The sequence below is a fragment of the Vanellus vanellus genome (assembly GCF_965231255.1).
Source record: "Vanellus vanellus genome assembly, chromosome: 1".
Taxonomy (NCBI): Eukaryota; Metazoa; Chordata; class Aves; order Charadriiformes; family Charadriidae; genus Vanellus; species Vanellus vanellus.
In genome coordinates, this window is record NC_138905.1 from 197,749,140 (window position 1) to 197,771,863 (window position 22,724).

The following is a 22,724-nucleotide window of genomic DNA, read 5'->3' on the forward strand; positions in this document are numbered from 1 at the left end:
TCTGCCTCTCTACTTCATTATTACTACTACAAACTGTACAATAGCCTATTCATAGAATCACAGAATCATAGAATGGTTTAGGTTGGAAAGGACCTTGAAGATCATCAAGTTCCAACCCCCCTGCCATAGGCAGGGACACCTCCCACTAGACCAGGTTGCCCAAGGCCACGTCCAGCCTGGCCTTGAACACCTCCAGGGATGGGGCCTCAGTAACCTCTCTCGGCAACCTCTTCCAGTGCCTTACCACCCTCAAAGTGTAAACCTTCTTCCTAATGTTGTCTAAACCTCCCCGCTTCCAGTTTAAAGCCATTCCCCCTCATCCTATCATTACATGCCCTAGTAAAAAGTCCTTCCCCAGCTCTCCTGTAGGCCCCCTTTAGGTACGGGAAGGCTGCAATAAGATCTCCTCGGAGCCTTCTCTTCTCCAGGCTGAACAGCCCCAACTCTTTCAGCCTCTCCTCATAGGAGAGGTGCTCCAGCCCTTGGATCATCCTCATGACTCTCCTCTGGACACGTTCCAGCAGGTCCATGTCTTTCTTATGTTGGGGACTCCAGAGCTGGATGCAGTACTCCAGGTGGGGTCTCACCAGAGCAGAGTAGAGGGGCAGAATCACCTCCCTTGACCTGCTGGCCACACTTCTTTTGATGCAGCCCAGGATACGGTTGGCTTTCTAGGCCACAATTGCACTTTGCTGGGTCGTGTTGAGATTCTTGTCAATCAGCACACCCAGGTCCTATTCCTCAGGGCTGCTCTCCAGCCATTCCCTGCTGAGCCTGTGTTTGTGCTTGGGATTGCCCCGACCCACATGTAAGACCTTGCACTTGGCCTTGTAGAACTGCATGAGGTTGGCTTGGGCCCACCTCTCCAGCCTGTCCACGTCCCTCTGGATGGCATCCCTCCCCTCCAGCATGTCTACCTCGTCAAACAGCTTGGTATCATTGGCAAACTTGCTGAGGGTGCATTCGACCCCACTGTCCATGTCGCCGACCAAGACGTTGAATAGTACAGGTCCCAGTACCAACCCCTGAGGAACACCACTCGTCACTGCTCTCCACTTGGACATTGAGCCATTGACCGTAACTCTTTGAGTGTGACCATCCAGCCAGTTCTCTATTCACTGAGTGGTCCATTTGTCAAATCCATGTCTCTTCAATTTAGAGACTAGGATATCGTGTGGGACAGTGTCAAACGCTTCGCACAAATCCAAGTAGATGACATCAGTTGGTCTTCCCTTGTCCAGTGCTGCTGTATATCTCCTTCGTAGAAGGCCACCAAATTTGTCAGGCATGACTTGCCCTTGGTGAAGCCATGCTGGCTGTCACCAATCACCTCCTTGTTTTCTACATGCCTCAGCAGAGTTTCCAGGAGGATCTGCTCCATGATCCTGCCAGGCACAGAGGTGAGACTGACTGGCCTGTAGTTCCCTGGGTCTTCTTTGTTTCCCTTTATGAAAATAGGGGCTATGTTTCCCCTTTTCCAGTTGGCAGGAACTTCACCAGACCGCCACGACTTCTCAAATATTATGGCTAGTGGCTTAGGGACCTCATCTGCTAGCTCCCTCAGGACCCGTGGATGTATCTATATCTCATCTATTGAACACATACATTACAAAACTCTCATTTTAGTATTTTTCTCACTCCTTCCAATAAATGGAACGATACAGGCTGTCCAGCTAGCCACCATACCGGCTTCCAGTCTCCTTTTCCGTCAGATGCATCTGCCTGCTCACATTCCAATAGCACAGAAACATTGCAGCAGGCCAAGAGCAGGGTCCAGCAAGTGCTGGGTTAGGGCAACCTGGCAATCAATACAGGACGGGGGATGAAGGGATTGAGAGCAGCCCTGCTGAGAAGGACTTGGGGGTACTGGTGGATAAAAAGATGGACATGAACCTACAAGGTGCGCTTGCAGCCTAGAAGAACAACAACGTATCAAAAGTAGCTCGGCGAGTAGGTTGAGGGAGGTGATTCTGCCCCTCTACTCTGCTCTTGTGAGACCCCACTTTGAGTACTGCGTCCAGCTCTGGAGCCCTCAGCACAAGGAAGACATGGACCTGTTGGAGAAGGTCCGGAGGAGGGCCATGAAAATTATCAGAGGGCTGGAGCACCTCTCCTATTAGGAAAGGCTGAGTGAGTTGGAGTTGTTCAGCCTGGAGAAGAGAAGGCTCCAGGGAGACCTTATTGTGGTCTTTCAGTACTTAAAAGCGGCTTATAAGAAAGATGGGAACAAACTTTTTAGCAGGGCCTGTTACGACAGGACAAGGGGTAATAGTTTTAAACTAAAAGAGGATAGATTTAGACTAGATAGAAGGAAGCCATTTTTTACAATGAGAGTGGTGAAACACTGGCACAGGTTGCCCAGAGAGGTGGTCGATGCCCCATCCCTGGAAACATTCAAGGTCAGGTTGGACGGGGCTCTAAGCAACCTGATCTAGTTGAAGACATCCCTGCTTATCGCAGGGGAGGTTGGACTAGATGACCTTTAAAGGTCCTTTCCAACCCAAACTGCTCTATGAATTTATGATTCTATTTCATTTTCAATCAATCACATTAATACCTTTGGCTAATATGTATACACCACCACAACAGAGCTCTACTACAAAATATAGAAAAATTTTCCACTGGAGGTACAACAACTCTAGAGAAACTGAACTTGAAGCCTGGAGGCTGTGATCTCATTTTAGTTACCACAAAACCAGTTACATTTAGTTACCAGTTACATTTAGCTTTAATTTCACATTGGAGAATTGAGAGTTCATAGCCAAGGGGCTGTCTCAAATGGTATTCATAAATTTCTATTTATTTCTTATGAAATAATATCATGTTGAAACATCATTGCATGAACAAATCAGTAAAGATATTTTTATAATGGATTACTAATATCTTAACTCTGTTTCTGCATATGTTTATTTGCATGGCTCCCTGATGGCTCTTTAAAGCTGTCTTGTACTGAAGTGGCCATGCTGCTGCATACTACTCCTGTGTTGTTATTCATTTTTTCTTGTGAGAATTTCTAACTGTAAGCACTAGTTTTCTCATACTTGTTACAAATTATAATAAAGACGTCGTTTGATCAGTTGATGGTTATTGATTGGATTCATACACTTATCCAGTTTTCTTTCAGCTCCCTCTTACACTTAGAAAGTTCACAGCAATATAGAAAAGAAGTAAAAAATTCTTATGGGCAGCCACAAAATAGATTTAACTTTTAAGTGAAGAATATATGTGAAATGTCATACTGAAACTGACGCTGGAAGCCCCATCTGACACGGTCCTGGATGTTATTCTTATGTTTCATTAAAAGTTTGCTGAAATTAATGTACTAATATACAAAACTTGTGTATTTGATGAGTGTGCATTTTCCAAAAAACCTTATTTCATCAAAAAATTTCAAACAGAACAGTTGACAAGAGAGTGGCAGAAAAGGAGAATGAAGTCTCAACTATACACCGAAGTATATCACATACATTCTACTACTGTGCTGTAACCTCCCAATTTAATCTTTTTTGCCTGCTGAACAACAGACTCTTCCCAGATTGCCAGTGAATAGACTTAGTGGTAACTACGGCAACTGAATAAGAAGTGGACTGCGATCTCCTGTTATAATAAATTTATTTCACAAGTGTCTGTGTTTATTTGCAAAAACTAGCATTTATGAACCATGAAAGTCAGGCGATGGCTTTATAATGCTAATTACTCTTGTGCGCTAAAAAATTAGGCATTTCATAATGTTAAGTGGCAGGATAAGGATGGTATCACTCTCCAGCTGAACTGTGTTACAGTAAATAACAGCCACAGCAGTGAGGAAAAAGCAGTGCCTCTATGCTCAGGTATGTAAGGGAATACACCGACAATAAAGTATTCCATTAGCAGTGAAATTAATGAAGCTTGCTTTTCAGTGGTCTGTGTCCCACCTTCACTATCTCCGCAGTACAGTAATCTTTGCACTTTCATGTATTTTTGCAAAGGCAAGAGACAGCACTGGGGTGTGTAGTCCAGGCCTGAGGCATGTGCTGTCTGCCCAGCTGCTCATCACAAACCAGACTGTACAAAGGCTGAGTTTTGCCTGCCTTTCTCGCAGCAGGGCGCTACGGGTTTTTTGGAGATATTTTAGGAAGTCAATCATCTTCAAATCTCTACCCACCTCTGAAATATGTGTGAAATTGGCCAAAATATTGGAAAGCTTCAACGTTTTGAGACTAATTCACAGACTGTAATTATTTCAAGCTTTATTTTTTTTTGGGAAATCATAATTCAAAGCATATAAGAAACACAACTCTACAGCTTCGGCAAAACTAAACTGGAAGGACAGGAGTACATCTGTACTGTACTTCTTTTTCTGTTGGTCTTACCTAAAAAGAGAGCATGTAGCAATAAAGGGAGGTGAAGAGCCCAATCTTCTCTCACACTGTGATCCACTACCATCTCAGTCATGAAGATGACAGCAATGTTGCACCTGGAAATTAAATCACAGTATCAGTTTGAAACCTCTTAAGAGATGGGAAAACAGTAACATGATGGCTATTTCCGAAGAAATAAACAATCTCTTCATTTTCAGTTTTGTAGCATTTCTTCTGAATATGAATAATGCTGAAGCACCTTAGTTACAGTATTAAGCAGGTAAGTACCCATTACTGAAAAGAACATTATTACTGTTAGTACATATTATGTAAAAGAGGAATTTCAGAATATGCATAGCCTAGTTAGAATAAAAGATCAAGGGAGAAAAACTGCTATGACTAACAGCCACAGAGGCTTGGTGTGGAATGATTCCTAAAAATGATCAATAATACAGTATTGGTCACACATTAAGGAAAGGTATAAAATCAAAAGGCTTCTAGGGTAAAATACAGCCACAGCTGGTATGTGAAGAATCAGCTACATCTGTGATTCCCTGTACAATATTGCTTGCAAAGCAACACGGGGAGTGGAGTGGGGTGGAGACTCCAAGGCCAAACCCTGTGATAACCCAGCAAGCATGGGAACGAGATGGCACCACGGAAGAAAAACAGTGCGAAGGATGGAGCAGAGTGGAGACACCGCAGCTAAAACCCTGTGATAAACTGGGAACTTGGGGACCAGATGGAGCCCTCGAAGGTCTTATAGAACTGATAAACTGCCTAGTTGTTATCCTAAGCCAACGATCTGTCATTTTTTTTGATGAAATGCTGTCCTTTAGAGAACTTTGCTCATTATAATGTCATTATAATACCAAAACACAGCTCCATCCCAAAAGCTATCCGCCTCCAAGGTGTGACCACTTCTCTTTTTGAGTCTGCGCCCTGAATTTTTCGTAAACTATACCTTTAAATGTGAGGCGAGAAAATTTTACACCAATCATAATGAAAGTATTTATAACTGAAGTCACTCAAACTCCACCTTGAAGATAAGAAATAGTATAAAAATAGCCCAAGAAAAGGAGGATGTGAGGGAAGACACCGTCGTGGACTTCTGGGACCAGTTGACGGGCTGAGCCTCTCTTCCCCTCCCATAAAGACGCTTGTGGGTAAGATTCGAACACTTGGCTATACCAAGTGCTTCCCCAGGAAACTTGGAAATCTTTATACAGAGTGGTTTTATAACTTAGAGCATTTGTAACTGAGCTATATTGCTAGCACATGTAGTCTTTAGTATTCGCACGTGCTTTGCAGACAGTCACTACCACCGGCAATCCAAAAGAACTTGTGTATCTGTTGCTTAAATAAACTGCACTGTGTAGGCAGCTAGTTGTTTGGGTTTCTCATTGAACGCGAGCAAAAAGTGGCTGTGTCAGTTCATGAGCATGACTGGGCTGAAAGTGCAGTCCACTATTAGTGTATCCAGAACCGTAACAGTTTAATATATATTAAATGCGCCTGGACTGATAGTGGTGAATTGGGCATCACTCAGAATTTAAACCTAGCCGCACCTAGCCTCCCACCTCGGTGAGGAGTGTTAGAATGCAAGGGGGTTTATTTTCTGCCAAAACTACTTTGCCCCTTAACGCAACGCTTGGGAAAGAGAAATTTTCCTTTTCTTTTTTAGTTGTTTCTTTAATCTGATTCCTGTCAGAAAGTAATGTTCTACATTGTAAATAGGCTTTTTGGTAGCAATCTGGTAGAACTGCAAGCCTTCATTGCATGTTGATTCTAGCAATGGAAATCAGCAGAAATTGAAGGTACGATTTTCCGATGTTCTGAGTGGTGAGACAGCTGGATTGGTGTTGGTCAACCAGTAAGAGGAAGCGTCTCATTGTTTGAAATGTAAGAATGAGAAACTGCTCACCTATGAAGGGGTCCCCGGGGTGTGATGGTTTCTGGGAGGTAGTCCACAAGTGGTGCCCAACATCCTCCATTGTAAGGCATGGGCAAGGGATGTGGTTGTTTGGTTTCAACAATATTCAATAACCAGCTTGTATATGGAGAAACAGGATCATCTGCATGGAAAACCATTAAAACATAGCGCATAAAAAGACTGGTTACCCATTTTTAAGAAATGATAAAATTGAGTTTATGCTGACATATCAGCTCAGCTGTTTGGAATAATGTGATAAGATGACATGAGGTTTGCAAATTCCTGTGTTCAATAACAAGTGATGCATTTTTAATCCCTCTTTCACGCTGCTGGAAATTGAACAGATTCCAGGCAGACAGCACTGAATGGTAGGAGCTGCAGCTGAATCCCTGCTGTCACTTAGCTTTGGATCCAGATCGCAAAGCACCAAGCAACAGACTTTCTCTTCAAAAATGAGAGAAAAGTTCAGCCAGTGAAGCTGCTTTCAGAAGCCGTCTGCTGCAAGGAGCCACGTACCAGTGACACATTCTTGCAACTCCTCACCAGTGCCCTGCTGAGTGATGCCACAAAAGCAGAAGTTAAATGTCCTGAATTAGGAAGGAAGCATAAGGAATGCAAAAGACATCTTCAGGGTAATTTTCTTTCAACGGGGATGAATTATCTATCTCCTGAATTTCTCAGAGATGTATCTAACTTTGCTTCAGTATGACAGCTGCTCTGTTAATAAGCAATAGGTTTTTTTCTTCCACTTCTTTATCTGCAATGGGTCAAGTAAGTTATTTCCACCACTTTCTGTCTTCTCTCAGCTGCGCAGCTTTCTTCATCTCTCCTGTATTTTGTTCCCTCTCATTCTTCTCAATTTTCCCATTGGTCAGTTTTTATTTCTCAGGTCTGGCAGTCTGCAATACACTGCCATGGAAAGTACCCTTTCCTGGCCTGCTCTTGACATATATCCTAACGTTGCCCTCTGTGATTTTTTAATGAGAGCATTATTTTTTGCTCTGGGTTTTTGTTACACTTTTGTATTTTAGGTACGTTTGACACTCTCAGCACTTTCCTTTTTTTAACAGCATGTGTCTGATGCTTGTTGGCTTTGCCACAGGAAAGAAAACTGTTTTGATGCCTACAAAAGTATGAGAGCTAGCGTCCTCTAATGCACATCACTTCTTGGTTTTGACAAAACATCTTCAGGTTTCCAGGTCTTCAGGAGCCCTTCAGTGCAGTAGCTGCTCCTCCAATTATTACTAAAATACCAACTTTATCATTCCCATTCTTCAGTGTTAGCCTTCCAAGAAGCACTTTACATCTTTATGATTTAGACCTCTACTTATTTCTCTCATCCTCTGGAGAATGACTTATTAGTTACAGATAACGAAGAATAAACTGACCTAATAATGTAGCAAAGTAGAGCATTTTCACATATTCATCTTCTAAGGATTAACCAGATAATGTTTGCCAGATGCTTTTCATATAAAAAGCACTGCACAGTCACTACTTATTACTACCAATTTAAGTGTTTCACATAAAACTGCTTCATGAAGTCCACACTAAGACCTAGTTCCTCACTCATGTTTTCACAGGTTTATGTGCAGACTGAGAAAAAAAAGAAGCACTTTGCACCTTAACATACAATCTTTGCCCGAACAAAAGAGTTTCTGTACTGCAGAGTTCTGTTCCCTATTTATATCCTCAGCAATACATGTATGCTCAAGTAGACTGGAGAGAAGAGAGAAGCCATACCACCAACCCCTTTGCAGCCTGGGCTGCCTGCCAGAGGGGATAAGTTGCACTTTCTTAATGGAGGTTACATTATTTATTTTGTAGAATGACAAATGGTGTTAAGAATTACTCTTTCTTTCAGAGTTCTATATAAATGTCAGTAGCTAAGTAAAATGTATTTTAGTTCACATCTAGGTATTCATATATTTGCAGAAGGAACCTCTGTGAGAAGCAAGCCTTGCATAATTATTCACAGTACTATAAAGCTTGCAGGTACAGGCAGCGAAAAACATTTGGACACTGGCTTGGGGAGACATTCCAAAAGAGCGAAGAAAAGTTCAGTATTTTTTAACCTTTTATTACTCTAAGCTCTTGTAAAAACCAGCTACTTGTGAAGAATGTTCTGATAATATAAACATTGCTCTGTTTTGAAAGATTGCTCATGCAGATCAGATTAGTGCTGGTGCTGCAATTAACATCTGCTGAAGCATTTTTAGTAGCTGCAGCACTAGAAAGCCATATGAAAAACAAGACAAGTGTACTAAAGCCCACTGAGTTTAATATGTTGCACAATTTTTGTGTATTTAAATACTGTGTATGTACATACACAATATTTTGTAAATATTGTGGTTCATAATTATGAAAAATAGTTGTTGATATACATTAAATTATCCTATCGTATCGCATGTGTTTCCATATTTTGCAGAAGAGTATTGGCAAAAAATTACTTGGATTAAAGAATATATGAAATCTTAATTTTTATGTCTAAATACTGTCCCAAAATGGCGTTCATAGCACCAAGACAAGACACTATGACCCCTATGTTATTTGACCTGGCTTTATTAAGCCAGACATGAAAGTCAATAAAAAGGTCTTGCCTTTTTTACATTTGGTAAGGGCCTAACCGAAATCTGTAGATTGGCTTCCTTATAATTCACTCCAGAAAAGAAGACAAACCATCTAACTTCTAAAATTTAGACTGTCCTTCAGTAGTTGACAGAAATATCTTGGTTTTCTTTGGAGTCTCTGCTGAGTATTAAGTGTCCGTTTAACACAAACACACAAAGAACAAGTGTGCTCAGGAGCCCTGTCTCACTCCTTCCTCTAACACAGGTTTGCACAGTGTGGCCAGAAACTGGTTGCAGACTGCAGAGTAAAGCTAAAGGGGAGATAAGCCCTCATTTTCGGAAACTCCTGAATCTCTTCTTCGCGCTCATATAACAGCACTTGATTTGGAGGGAAATACTGGCAAAGGGCACAATCCAAAGTACTCGCTGTAATGCTCTTGGAAGTCTTTCGCCTTGCCATGTATGACAGGTTCAAGGTGTTACTGTCTGAAGGATTCTCTGCTGCTGCCTTCTATGAACTTCTCTGGCCTTTAAATAGGTTTGACTGAGCCCAGGTAAAATAAGGACACTCCCGGTATGGTGATGCTACACTACTGTTAAACAGAGAGCCTCCACCAGTCATAAGAATGTTTTCCTCTCCCACCAAAACACCAGACATTTCATCAAATAATTGAATAATAAAACTTACTTTTGTCATCATCATAAGATCCTCCGGAGCTATTACTGTACCTTGATTCTAGTCGGGTATGTGCTCTGATTACATTACTGAACCTTCAAACACAAGAAAAATCTTCATTAAAAACACAGGCTGACATTAAACTTCTGGACTATAAGCTTAGTCTACAAAAAAAAGCATTTCCTTAAGCATGCACTTCTATACGGGAGTAGACAGCAATGTGAATGTAATGCTGTTTCTTTCCACAAAAGACAATTTTTGCTGCCAGTTTCTGAAAAGTTCTAACAGTGTGCTCCTGTGTCACAAGCTTTTAAAATTCAGGGAAAATTCTCATGCTGCAAACGTGTGATTTTCTTGAAGCAAGAAACTGTGCTAACGCTGAACTGAGATGGAAACTGTTCACAGCTAGTATTTTGTCACAGCCCCGTGTTCATGAGTAAAATTGTAGCAACCTGCTAAAGCAGTAACTATCTGAATAGTCCAAAGTCAAGCTCGCCCATGTATCAAGCAGCAAAAGCTGTAGCAGATCGCCCTTCAATAGGAAAATCCAGCAACTGCCAGAGCAGATCTAGCAGAGGAGTTATGGGATACAAGAGCCGGAACAAAGCTGTCCTCAAATCTGCCGCAGATCCACAATAAGCTAACTTTTACTGGTGAGCTCCCTTGGCTTCCTCCACCTCCTCGTGCTGTCAGTGTATTCAGGCCTGAAGTGGAGTGGGAGGTGCCATACTGGAGGCTCATGCATTAGTGATGATGTAAAAACATCACCATTTCTGCAAAGCTAGGCAATTAATTACAAATAACCATGTTAAAAAAACTATATCAAACAAAACAAGACAGAAGGTTCCCTATGCAACATTCAGTTCAATTTCTTACTAATGTGCAAACATATTATTGCAGGGTATTTAATTATACATTGAAATATTATGCTGTTTCCAAAGCATGTCTGTCTCATAATGGCACACACAATAAATTTATCATGGAGGTGACAAAAAAGCATCATGAGCCATCTTAATTCTGCCACTTTCTGTCTTTCCAGTATCTGATTCGCCTATATTATAATAAATTCCCTTAATAAATATGTACAAACTGACAATTACTGGCATATTTATCTGGCATAAAAAAATAAAAGAAGAATAAAGTTAAGGAAAAAATTATGAAGAAATATGCAGAGATGAATTCTATCATGTATGAAACAAATGGAGTATACAGGTCACAGAAATTATTTGCGAGCAGGGCATTTTACATCATATTGCATCAACGTAAAAACATAGGTATCTTCTAATTAGCTTTGTATTATTAAAAAAAATGCCCGCATTTATGAGAATAGTTTGTTTACAATCTATTACCATCCATAAACATTATTTAGTGTGTCTTGACACATGAAGTTAGTATTAATGGGCATTCTAAGATTGACACATTGGTTTTGAAGTGCAGATGCACTCACAGCAGCTAGTGTCTCTGGTAACATAAGTGCCAGCAATGAATTCAGGCAAATTATTTTACATTGTTTTCTGAGGAGTCTTTCAGCAGGAATCAGAATACCAGTATCAGAACTTTTGTAATCTTCCTTAAATTTTTATCATATAGTCTCTGGCAGATTTGAATGCTGAAAACCTTTTTGGAGTCACATTTAAAATTTACGTAAGATAAGAAACCCTGAAAACACAGTTAGATTTAAAGTATAGCATGAGATTAATTTTGCTCAACTTACCTGCAAATCAACTAAACAAAAATCTAACTTAAAACTATATAGCCATAAACATTTATGTAAAGAATTGAAAAAAAATGATCAGAGGAGAAATGGTTTTATCTTCCTTTTAAGTACATTTCTAGTGCATATGCTGAAAACCATCCTTTTGAGTGAAATCCTCTTTCCTAGTAGTTTGAAACCTTACTTAGTACTTAAGATGACTGCCATTTTTCACTCACATTTAAATTAGCAGACAGACATAAATAACCTGATAAAATGCTACTCATGCTTACAACACGTAGAAGGCAAGGAATTCAAAAGGTGCTGAAGTACAGAAAAGTTTGCTCATGTAGTTGTCTCTGTACCTCTAAGCCCTGAACCTATGGAAGGTGGGGTGAACTACTTAAGTAACACTAGTGACAGCGATCAGGAACAACAGACTAACGTAATACTAATACACTTATGAATCAATGCTATTAGAAGACGTTCAAAGTTCTCTTACAAAAATAAGATGGTTTCAGTGAGAGAAGAAATATATCTATCTGTGCTTGAGGATCTGATGGCCCTTAAGCTTTGCATTTATTCATTTATCATTTGTCAGTATGTACCATAAGTGGAAAAAGGCTAAACTGAATATATGATTTCTAAGCAAAATACATAGCTTTCCTCTGTAAGATGTTTTATCCAGACAAAGGAGGTGTCCTTGCAATCATGGATACAAATCTGCATACTAAATTTTCCTCACTGTCCATGAAATCAAAAGGTGTGATTACACCTGATTTTTCATTAAGATTTTAGTAATTATTATTTGGTACACACTCTTGATTTTCTTTCTCCTTTGTGGATAATTCCTTCAAATGCACAATCTACTTAGGGCAATTCATCCAACGTAGGTTTAACAGATGTTCCTCTGCAATGTATTATTAAACAACAGTCAGAAACTATAGTCACGTGAACAGCTTTCTTTTAAAAACTTTTACATATGCTCATTTTAAAATGGTCTTACTGAGATCAGTCTGAGCATCAGAGTTCCTTACAAAACAATGCAGAACTTTGTCTAACATCTCACCCTTAGCCTAGGAAAACACATACATTTTTGAGAAAAAAACACCAAACCACAAACCTTTCATCAGTCTCTTTCACCATTCTGTTCTCCTCTACATCAGGAAAACTATCTTGGCCAGCTACAACAGTGTTACTGCTAGAGGTCGTTCCTGTATATGAGATGGCAATAAGAACACCCGTTACATGCAGCAGACAGTATTTGAAAAGCAGTAAAAGTCCATAGCTTAAATTTTTTTTAGCAAAGTGATCACCCTGCAACTACTAGCGCATGTAAATGAACACTGTTACCTCTACAAACCAGGACCTGCTTGCATGGCTGAATGGCATAAAGTTTCACGCTTTGAGGGCTACACCAACATAATGATGCTCTGCCACTCCTTGAATTAAGCTCATTCTCAGGTGACTTAACCTATTGTTTTTCAAGAATTTGGTAAAACATTGACAAGGTTAAATTTGGGGTTGGTGTCTCTTAAGTATCTTTGACTATTGCAGCTTGGAAATAGCATTAGGCCTTTGAAAACAGAATTGCCACACAGCTGAGGCTCTCATTTTTCAGGAAACTCCGCTGCTTTGATGTATCATCTGCTGTGATCACAGCGTTGACCATGACTTCTTGTTCTGAGAAACTAGTGGTAGGAGAACTACCTCACATGAGTTCCAAACAGCACCAAACATTGGTAATATCCTAATAAAATAGTTGAGAGAATTAAGCATATGTTTACAAAGCATATATATCATTAGGTATCAAAAAGAACTATAATTTAAATATGCAACAAGGCCTTGAAATTTGCACTTTATATATACACAGATCTGAATGGGTTCAAAAGCAAGAGATTGTTTTTTCAAAGAGATGAAGACTCAAAAGAGCGGGAGAGCATAACTGAAAGGTGTATTTAGGTCATACCAGAAGCTGCAGCTGAGGCTTTGTTGCTGGCAGCAAAACGGTAAAATGGAGGATTATCACAATGTTGGACTATTGGGTTCACTGGGTCGGTTTGCTGCAGCTCAAAAAGAAGCTCTTCCATTGTCTGAATGGTGTTGTTGCGACATAGATATATTGCAACCTTTTTTATCTAGAGAAGAAAATAACAGTTATTAAACTCTGCCTAAAGCGAATTTCCAAAGAAATCAATACATGTTACACAGCGATATTGAAAAGATCAAGAATTCAAATGTTACTTCTGGACAGACACCACAACCATACAACCGTACCCGTCTTGTTCATACAAACATAAAACTGCTCACTTGGATATCAAGATCATTTCCCCAGCAGAGTGAATCTGTGATATAATTACCCCAAAGTTTTTTGCTTACCATCCACAAATGAGCTGTTTATGTCTATAACTATATAACATGGACATATACAAAACCCACCTAATTTTGTACCTACCATTTAAGGATATCAGCATTAACTCTGAATCACGCTCAGGGATTTATAGTTTCAGTATGTGATTTCCACTGAAGATGAACCTTACTCTCTTAAATAGAGCAAACCTCATCTAGAAAGCTAGATCCACCCAAAACTTCATGCCTATATTTCCACATACGGCTGATGTGAAAGAGGTAGCTGTAGCCACAAAGAATAAGCCAGGCTCTGAGTAGCTACTCATATCTGTCATCAAAGTAATAGCACATGGAAGAAAGGCAGAGAAATCATGTATACAGACTTCACGCATCCTGATTTGAAAAATCTGAGAGTATAGTTATAGAAATTCTGGGAATTTCTATAAATCTTTTAACAAGACCTCAACCCTTACTGTATGCACCGCAGCAGTGAGGACTGTTGAGATACTGAGATCAAATTACACTGAATTCTTGAGGGAAAAAACGCCTGATTGCTATTAAAAGCAGAGACTCTCTCCGGCTCAAAAACATTTGATTCATAAATTGCTGGAGCTGGGAGACCATATGGGGAAGCATCCCTCTGTGCTTGCCGTCTCGTTTTTAAAGATGACCCTAAACAGCTGCTTATAGTGGAGCTAATAGACTGGACTGAATTGCCTGTTGGCCTCACCAAGTATTGCTGTTCTTATATTCTTAAATACTTCCATTAAAATAACTTTCTGACTGCTTCTCTTTCCCTCTTTTTTTCTCTCCTTTTCTTCTGATTAGAGAAAATTCACATATTCAAAGCCTCTTTTACTCCACTGTGCTAAAAATTTTCCAGGGACTTTCCAGATACAAATCTACCTCCTTTCTAAGGCTCATTTCTAGTTGGGCTCACAGTGCCACTTCCAGCTTCTTTCACTCCAGAAGGGGTTACGTTCCCTACACTGAGCCTTTGCTGAAGAGGTTTCTGAACTGTAAATATTCTAAGAAATCTTTCAGTACTTATTTAAAAAAAGGACAGCTCAGCAATTTGCACTGGGGCACTGAGAAAAAATGCTTAAAGGAAACACAAGAGACAAAACAATGAATTTAGCTGATTAAAAAAAAACTGAGGCATGTTTTTGGCTTGGACCCACACAGGCAGAACAGATGGCTGAAGGCATGAGGCAGCTGATGACTGCCTTGGGGCACAGAGAGCTCTAAAAGGAGATGTATAAACTGGCAATCTTTCAACTGCGTGGTCTTTTGAGCCCAGGTGAGCTGGAACAGTGCTGATAAACTGTTCAAATTATCTTTATTTGCTAATGTGTATGTGTTATCTAGATGATAATGGAAGACACGTGTTTATAGTACCTGCAGTCTTGTGTAGTTAGCAGAGTTAGGTATGATTTCTTATCTGTAACTCCAGGGCATTATCAAAACGCTAAGCAGACACGTGTGATAAGCACGGTGTGTTTCCCTGCTCCAGACAAAAGTGTCAATTAAGGGATGACTCATAAGCACAGTCAGGCTTCCTACAGATGTTGAAAACTTCTTCAGATTTTGCAAAATCCAAGAATCACACTTTTAACTCAACATTATAAAACACAGACTAACAATAGTGGCAGAGAACACAGGAACCTTGTCAGCTGCAGCCACTAGTGAAGACCTTACTGTCTTGTTAACAGCCACTGGAAGCCTGGGAGGGAGAGCAGAGAAGTCCCACAGGCCAAATAGGAGGTGCCGAGCAGATGAAGATGGAGACACCAAAACAGAGTGCTGTCTTTATGGAGTAAGAGGAGTGTATTGTCTTGGAGGAAGACAGGACTGTGAGAGCCAAGGTTTCTAGGCAAGGAGGTTCAGAAAGAATTTGAAGAAAGAAGAAGTGCTACAGGTAGTAAGGGGGTTTGAGGTAAGCTGCTCAGAGCTGTGGGATGGCAACAGTTTTGGAAAAAGGGCGTGTTGAAAACTCTGGGTTGGCAATTACCTGGATGGGGTGTGGGTGAAATATGTGAGGGGCTCCTGGGCAAGGGGTGACCGCGTTATTAGGCGTTTCCAATCAGGCTACAGATTTAGCAGAAAGAATACATATTCAGGACAGGACTACTCCTTCCCACTGTCCCTATTCCTTTTTTGAGCAGTCAGAAATACAACAGTCCTCATTTTCTCTCTTATCTCACTGACTTCCACTTGTTCTCTGCCAACATAGTTCCTCCTGATGGAGGCCACCTTTGGACCCAATCCCAAGCTTGTCATAAATTGTAGGATCAGTCGGGTTGGAAAGGACCTGGAAGGTCTCTCATTTAACCTCCTGCTCAAAGCACAGTCAACACAGAATGGGGAGGCTCTGTCACAATTGATGGAAAGATCTTCATTATCCTCAAGGTATTTGGAACCCACCCCTTTGTTTTCTTCTCATATAAACCTTGAGCTTGTTCTTACAGCAACTGTACTTTCAAATCTTTCCTCTTTTGATTAGCTAGGCAATACTAACCTGGCATATATATACACTGATTTGATAATATACAACAGTAAAACCTACAAATAAAAGGAAACCAACAGGATGTCTATGGAACTATAACAACATCTTGAAAATTTTTATGGTCTACTATATTTGTTTCATTCTATTATGCTTAGCAGTCACCATGAACACTTTAAGCAAAGTGTTATTTCAGCAGCTGTAAATGAAGTATGTTTGTGAGGGGGGTTAGATAAGTTTTATCACATTAATATTAACTTCAAACTTATTTTATGGAAATCAATAGGAAGAGACTAACTAATAAAACAGCATATTGTAATTGTGCTGGAAAATGTACTAAATTTAGATTCTGTTTCACCCAGCAACTGAGCAATAAGGAACATGGGAATGAGACTATCTTGCTTTTCTCAGACAGCCCTGATTTTATTTAAACTTGAATAATAACAATATCCTGCACAGTTTGACTTGCAGAATGCAGCAACAGTTACAGAATTCATGAGAGCCATGCAAAGGCAAAAGTCGATATGCTAAAGAGCTTATAAAGGTTAGATATCTTGTGTTGCTTGAGATGTCCCACAGAAAGCCTTAGTCCGCTAAAGGAGAACAGAATGTAGCACTTTCTTAAAACTACATGCTTTTCTGAAGGAACATCTAAATTTTTACAACAAACAAACTAATAAGATCATAACATGTTATGTCCCATTCATGATAAAACATCTGCTGTTTAAAGGCTTTCATAATTTAACTAATAGCTTTGTAAATTAATTGATTACTGAGAAAAATTATAAGCATTTAGTATTTTCACTGCTCTTCATTTCTCATGCAAGTTATTTAACCCCTGAACAGTAATTTTGTCTTTTTAATGAAATTTAAAATCTATATATAAAATCACATGTTTTTGTGCAATTCTGACATGATAAAATGTTTCTAATATTTTTTCTCCTTCATTCTGGTAATTTATGGCCAGTCCATATTACTGGCCCTTTCCACAAACGTGCAAAGTTGCTTTTTGCTTGAAAGAAGCCCACCTTTTGCTTGAAATGAGGTGTGCTCCGCTGGTGGAGACTGAGATTCTCATTACTTGTTTCCTTCCTTGACTTTCAGTTTCTCGGCTCATTTATTCCTGCTATTTAATTTTGTACAGTGTGCTAGGGAATATGTTGGTACTTCTTATTTTTGAAACAGGGATTAATTTTCTACAGGTGACAGCTGTTTTCTTCATTAAAACCTGTGCCACCAACAGTAAATAAAATAAAGTGCGAACACTTACATAAGGTAAAAGGATGGTATCACTGCTAACACCACACAAACTAATGAGAAACTGCAGTGTTATCCTAAGGTTGTTACTCCATTTTTCATTGTTGGCCAAAGCATTCCAGACATTTTCCATCTCTGGTCCAGGAATTTCATCTCCATACTGCAAAGGATCAGAAACAGACATTTCTTGAAATATGCCGACCTCCAAACTACAGCATGCTCTTTTAGAGCATTTTCTCATGCAAAAGCAACAGTAAAATGCTGTAACCAGTGACAAAACAGTATTTTCAAAAGCTACCTGACAGACTTCAAAGCACAAAGTCTATTTAAAAGTATTTAGGTTCAGAAGGACATAAATCACAAAAAAAGTCTTTCAGGACATAAATCACAAAAAAAGTCTTTCAGGAATGTAAATTTAAAGGGTGCTCCTAAAATCAAGCAGTTTATTGGGTTTCATCTTTACAGCTGCTCAAGCAAATGAAGTTCTGTTTCTGCGTGTCTGTACCTAAGTGCTTCAGCGTTCATGGTATTGAGCAATCCGGCACCTCCCTCCTGAGTAAATCCTCGTAGAATAAAGCATTAGACAGTCCTTTGCTTCCACATTGCAAAACCAGCAGCTTTTGCTCTCTTTTGCAAAACACAGTTATAGGAATGACTCCCTTTTGTCACTGAAATGGTTAGTGCACGCATCCAGGATGCAGGAGTCTAGAATTGAAGTTGTTCTGTTTCCTACGTAAAATCTTTGGCTCCCACTTTAGGAAGACTGTTTTAACCACTGCACAGACTGACATTCTGCTAGGAGAGGAGTGGTAATCTCCAGGTCATGCTATTCTACTGAAAAGTATTTAATACATATTAGCTACATCTGCACTGTCACTGGCTTCTACATCTACTGTCATCTACAGTGGCACTTCCAGGTGCCAGTTCCTTTAGCACACACAGAGCCTCAAAGCTAGGTCAATCAATATGGTTTGAAGAAAGCATATTTGTTCACTCTAGAAGAAAAACTTTTGTGTGGTTTTGGAAGCAACTTGCCCCAAGGGCTGCTGCTGGTTGGCAGTAAAGGTGAGACTGCGCCACATCTGTTTTCAACCCACAAAATTCCTCTAATAACATCCTAGAGAGTTTGTACCATCAGATAATTCATAAGGCAGTATCATGCCCTGGATACGCAACAGGTGTCAAAAAACATTCTGGTGGGCTGAAGCACAGCCCCCACATGACTTCAGACATACTCGTATGAAAAAATGTGCACAAAATAATAAGTTTTAGTTACAGAGCCTCAACATGAGACAAGATCCAGAATCAACTGCTACGTAGCACGTAGACAGACATTCTGCTCAAAAGAGGATTAACCCTGAACAGGATAGCAAATGTGAACTGCTCCATCCCCTATGACAAAGGTACCAGGAATTACTTCCTGGAGTTTATCTATTTAGCAGTTTAGACATAGGTACTTAATCCGATAAAAGCTGTGGCAGAGCAGGCACAGCATACTAGTATAGCAGCCTGCAACTCACCAAAGAGAAGGAAAAGATGGGTTCCCAGTACCTTCTTCACCAGCTGCTTAGGCATTTCACATTAAAAAGTAATTGAAAAAAAAGGAATCCCTGGTCCTTTATCAGGATCTGAGATGTAAAATATCTTCCCATTTACAAAAGAATGCTTTAACTAGCACCTTAGAAATTTATTCTGATTTTTTCCTTTTCTCTCTCTTAAAGAATATTTAAGTGTTTCCTAGAAAGTACAAGAGCTTAAGTAGGACAAATTCCAGGTGCTCATTCTCACCCCCAAATAAACTCTCATCTGCTGCCTTAGACATTAACCTGGAGGTGATACAGGAGGGAAGTGAACTTAGTTCCTCTATAACTAATCCTTAATGCGCTCACTTTTAAGTTTGGGTTTTTTTTAAAAAGGGTAAAATACTTCTCTTTGTTCATGTTTTGAAAGGGAACAGTTTTGGCATTGTCCTTAGAAGTGAAGGAACTTCTTCAAAATGAAGGTTGTGTCTGATTAGTATAGACTGTTCCACTGCAAAATTTCTTGTGTCAGACGGAAGAAGCCTAAGTACCTTTTGCTTAAGAAACATAAGTTTGAATTTTGCAGAAACTGATTTACGGGTTGTTTTTTGTTTGTTTGTTTTGCTCTTTTACCTTGGCTGTCATATACATGAGATTATTAAGAACCAGTGAGGTGGCCTCAGGAGAGCCCCAGCCATTGCCTTTTAGTCCACTTGTGACTGCTATTTCCCCATCCTTATCCTTCAGTTCATCTTCCGGAGTGGTAGGGCTTGAACCAGGGAGGAGCAGTCTGTTGTCTACAAGTTCAATATTATGAAGCCATGGTAGCAGATAGGTAAGCATGATCTGTCTTCCATTCGGATGTGTTGTTGGAAATCGCTGGCTTACCTCTAAACCAGTACGAGTCGAAAAGGACAACATGTTAGTTTATGAAGGAAACCTTATATACACAGTTTAAATCAGATATCTGATGTGTTAGACCATCTGACCTTGCAAACCACAAGCATACAGAAGCACGTATCTGGGCTTCCTTGACAGAAACATTAATTTAATGGTCAATAATAGCAAGCAATTGGTCAGGTGTTCTGTCTAAAATAACTAACATAGTCTGGGCTTAGAAAGAGAAAGTCAGTCATTGTTACTGTGCCATATTATGTACTAAGTGAAAAGGATGTCAATAAAGAGGAAAAAGGATAATTCCGTTACTTGCTGTTATTCTAGAATTTCAAGAGCTTTTGGAGAATTACAATAAACATACAAAAAATGTTCTGCAAAATTAGAAGTTCCCCATCAGCTTCTACTTTTCTAAGCTATATTTTAAATCTTAGCACTTATTATACTGAGTTTACAAAAACACCTTGCATATATTAGGAGCCTTATTTCGTGTGGGAAGCCCTGTAAAATTTGTAGTCGGCTGCCAGTCCAGGAATGCTGTATACAGCACTTTATATAGTTTATGAAAAAAAGAACTGGCACTGTCAGGGAAAGGGATTTGGAAAATCTGGGATAAGAAATAAAGTGACAGGCTTCCTGCCAAGGCGAACCACATATTAGCTCTCTTTACCAGAATTCTTCTGTAAAATCACTACAGTTAACATTTCCTCTCTTTCCTCACTGCCTGATTTTTAAAAATCTTCACGATATACACTGTTCTCTCTCCTTACGATTCTAGATGTATAGAAAGGGGCTCTGATTTGGACTGATGTATCTGAATTCTTTTAAACAACATAGCCACTAGAGCAATGTGAATAGATGGTAACAGTAATAATGAACAATATTTGCTTTTTTGAAGATAAATGAGCCATCAGAATTTCGCTACACCAATTATTTATAACTCATGGTATCTTGGGCACTAAGAAATGGATGATGTATTGTTCCTTTACCCTTCCTCCAGTCCCTACAGACTGAGTAAAAACAACAGAAAGCGTTTTTAAGAGCCAGTAAGAATTCCCACGATTACAGACATTGCATTCCTTTATTTAAAAACTAGAGCAACACATGAGATGATGGATTAAAACAGGCAGAGGTCTCAAAATGCAATTGTTCCCAGGAATGCTCTCAGAGTGGGCATATTCTGAATGGTGCTCCTGCAGGTCTGATTCTTTAACGTTTTTCTCAGTAACCCTGACAAAATGTATTCCTGATGAAATTAAAATGATATTAATGACTTGCAGATGTGGCAAACAAGAGAAGGTAGAGATCAGTCATTCAGAGTGACTTGAACCATTGGTAAAACTGGACACATGCAATCGATCTTCCCAAAGTTAAAGTCATGTTTATATAAAATTAAGAATTCTATCAACACAAGTATCATCTATATAAACGTATGTATAAGAAGAATCACTATGCTTAACACCAGAACCCATTATAGTAGAGAGTGCCAATGTCTCTTTAACTTATCCAGGGCCCTTGTAATTTCAAAGTTACCCTAAGATGGCACACGCAGCACAGAATCCCCAACTGAGGTTTTTAAATAGCTGTTCTGTAATTTGCGTAAGTACCTGTTGGAAATATATCTTGCATTCCTAAATCTGATTTGCCCTGAACTAGAATAAAACCAGGTCAAGCTAAATTTATAAACAGAAATGCTGTTCACAGGTGGAAATGTCTTAGCACTCTACCATTTGTACAAAAATGTAAAGTAGATAATATGTCAAATAGATACAGGTACCTGAAAAAAGTGGAAGGGTAAGTTCAGGATACATCCTTGCTAGTTCATATGAAAGAAGGGTAAGTGAGACACTGTAAAGAGGTGGCAGTGGACCATGCGTACCATACAAGATACTGCCGGGTCTTTGCTCAGCTACCTTTTTTGAATAAACAAAAAGCTTCGATTCAAGGATCTGCGAAACAGAAAAAAATAATGAGACAGTAAAAATCCATTAATTAAGGAAACGCAAGCATTTCATGTTTACATATCAGAAAATGATCTATGTGCTTCTGAGTATACTCTCCAAAATTTGATAGACACCATAACTAACATTTTCCATTATTTTTTATGTAAATATTCCCATAAATAATCACAGCTAAGACAAAACTAACTGTTTATTTTCAAAACAAAACTGAAAAGCAAAGAAATAGTACTTTATAAGAAGTTAACACAAAACCCCAAAGATAGGACACATGCAGTTGGTTGTTTCAAAAAAAAGTAGCTGATACATGCCTGCATAAGTTGCATGGAAATTTCATAAATCTCTCTGTTGGTGTCAGATGCCTTGAACAGCACCAAGTTTAAAAGCGTCACTATATCAAAAGGATAGTTCCTAGAAGAACAAACAGCATATTTTTGTGAATGTTGGTGAGGAATGCAGATTATATTCACTCTGTAATACGGTCTAAAGAGCAGCTTTCTTTTCTCTGTTCTGCCACCAGAATATGGGAAAGGGAGCTCTTATGAATACATGCTGCTGATCAAAGGGCCATCTGGTGAATGGAAAGAAAGGAGGGATTATTTATAATTACCTTAGACTAATGCTTAGGAATGCACTGAGTTACCCACAGCGAGAAACGCAATACCTGTGTCTGTAACTGTTAATTCATTTACATTTATAACATAAAGTGTTTACAGAACAGTCCAACACCCATGAGAGAAGATGGATAGCACAAAAATTTCAAGGGATAAAGTACTTCTTAAGCTAAGCTGCAATTAAAACAGTCCCTTTGGAGAAAAGACACTATCTCTGACATGAACATTTCCACATTTCCAGGTGTTAGACACTTCTATCAAAATTGTTTTCAAAGAGTAAACGTGAAGAATTGCTTCAAAAAGTCCACTATCTATAAAGTCAATATTAATCGTAAGGGTAAACATATTAAAATGTTAAATGAGAATATTGCCAGAAAAAGCAATTCCCATGTCACAATATTTGGATTTTCACTAAATAAG

At 39.3% G+C, this 22,724-nt stretch overlaps 1 protein-coding gene across 2 annotated transcripts in view; it reads right to left on the reverse strand.

The window, feature by feature from the left end:
• FRY (FRY microtubule binding protein) overlaps positions 1–22,724 on the reverse strand; it is a 192,352-nt gene that overhangs the window by 58,266 nt on the left and 111,362 nt on the right. For both annotated transcript variants that reach the window (XM_082498322.1, XM_082498323.1), the window contains exons 30-38: positions 22,002–22,101; positions 21,510–21,681; positions 19,472–19,728; positions 17,332–17,478; positions 13,179–13,347; positions 12,321–12,423; positions 9,529–9,605; positions 6,265–6,415; positions 4,353–4,456 (exon numbers count right to left, since the gene is read on the reverse strand). In XM_082498322.1, the coding sequence (XP_082354448.1) occupies positions 4,353–4,456; positions 6,265–6,415; positions 9,529–9,605; positions 12,321–12,423; positions 13,179–13,347; positions 17,332–17,478; positions 19,472–19,728; positions 21,510–21,681; positions 22,002–22,101 (1,280 nt within the window). The remainder of the gene's footprint in view (positions 1–4,352; positions 4,457–6,264; positions 6,416–9,528; positions 9,606–12,320; positions 12,424–13,178; positions 13,348–17,331; positions 17,479–19,471; positions 19,729–21,509; positions 21,682–22,001; positions 22,102–22,724) is intronic.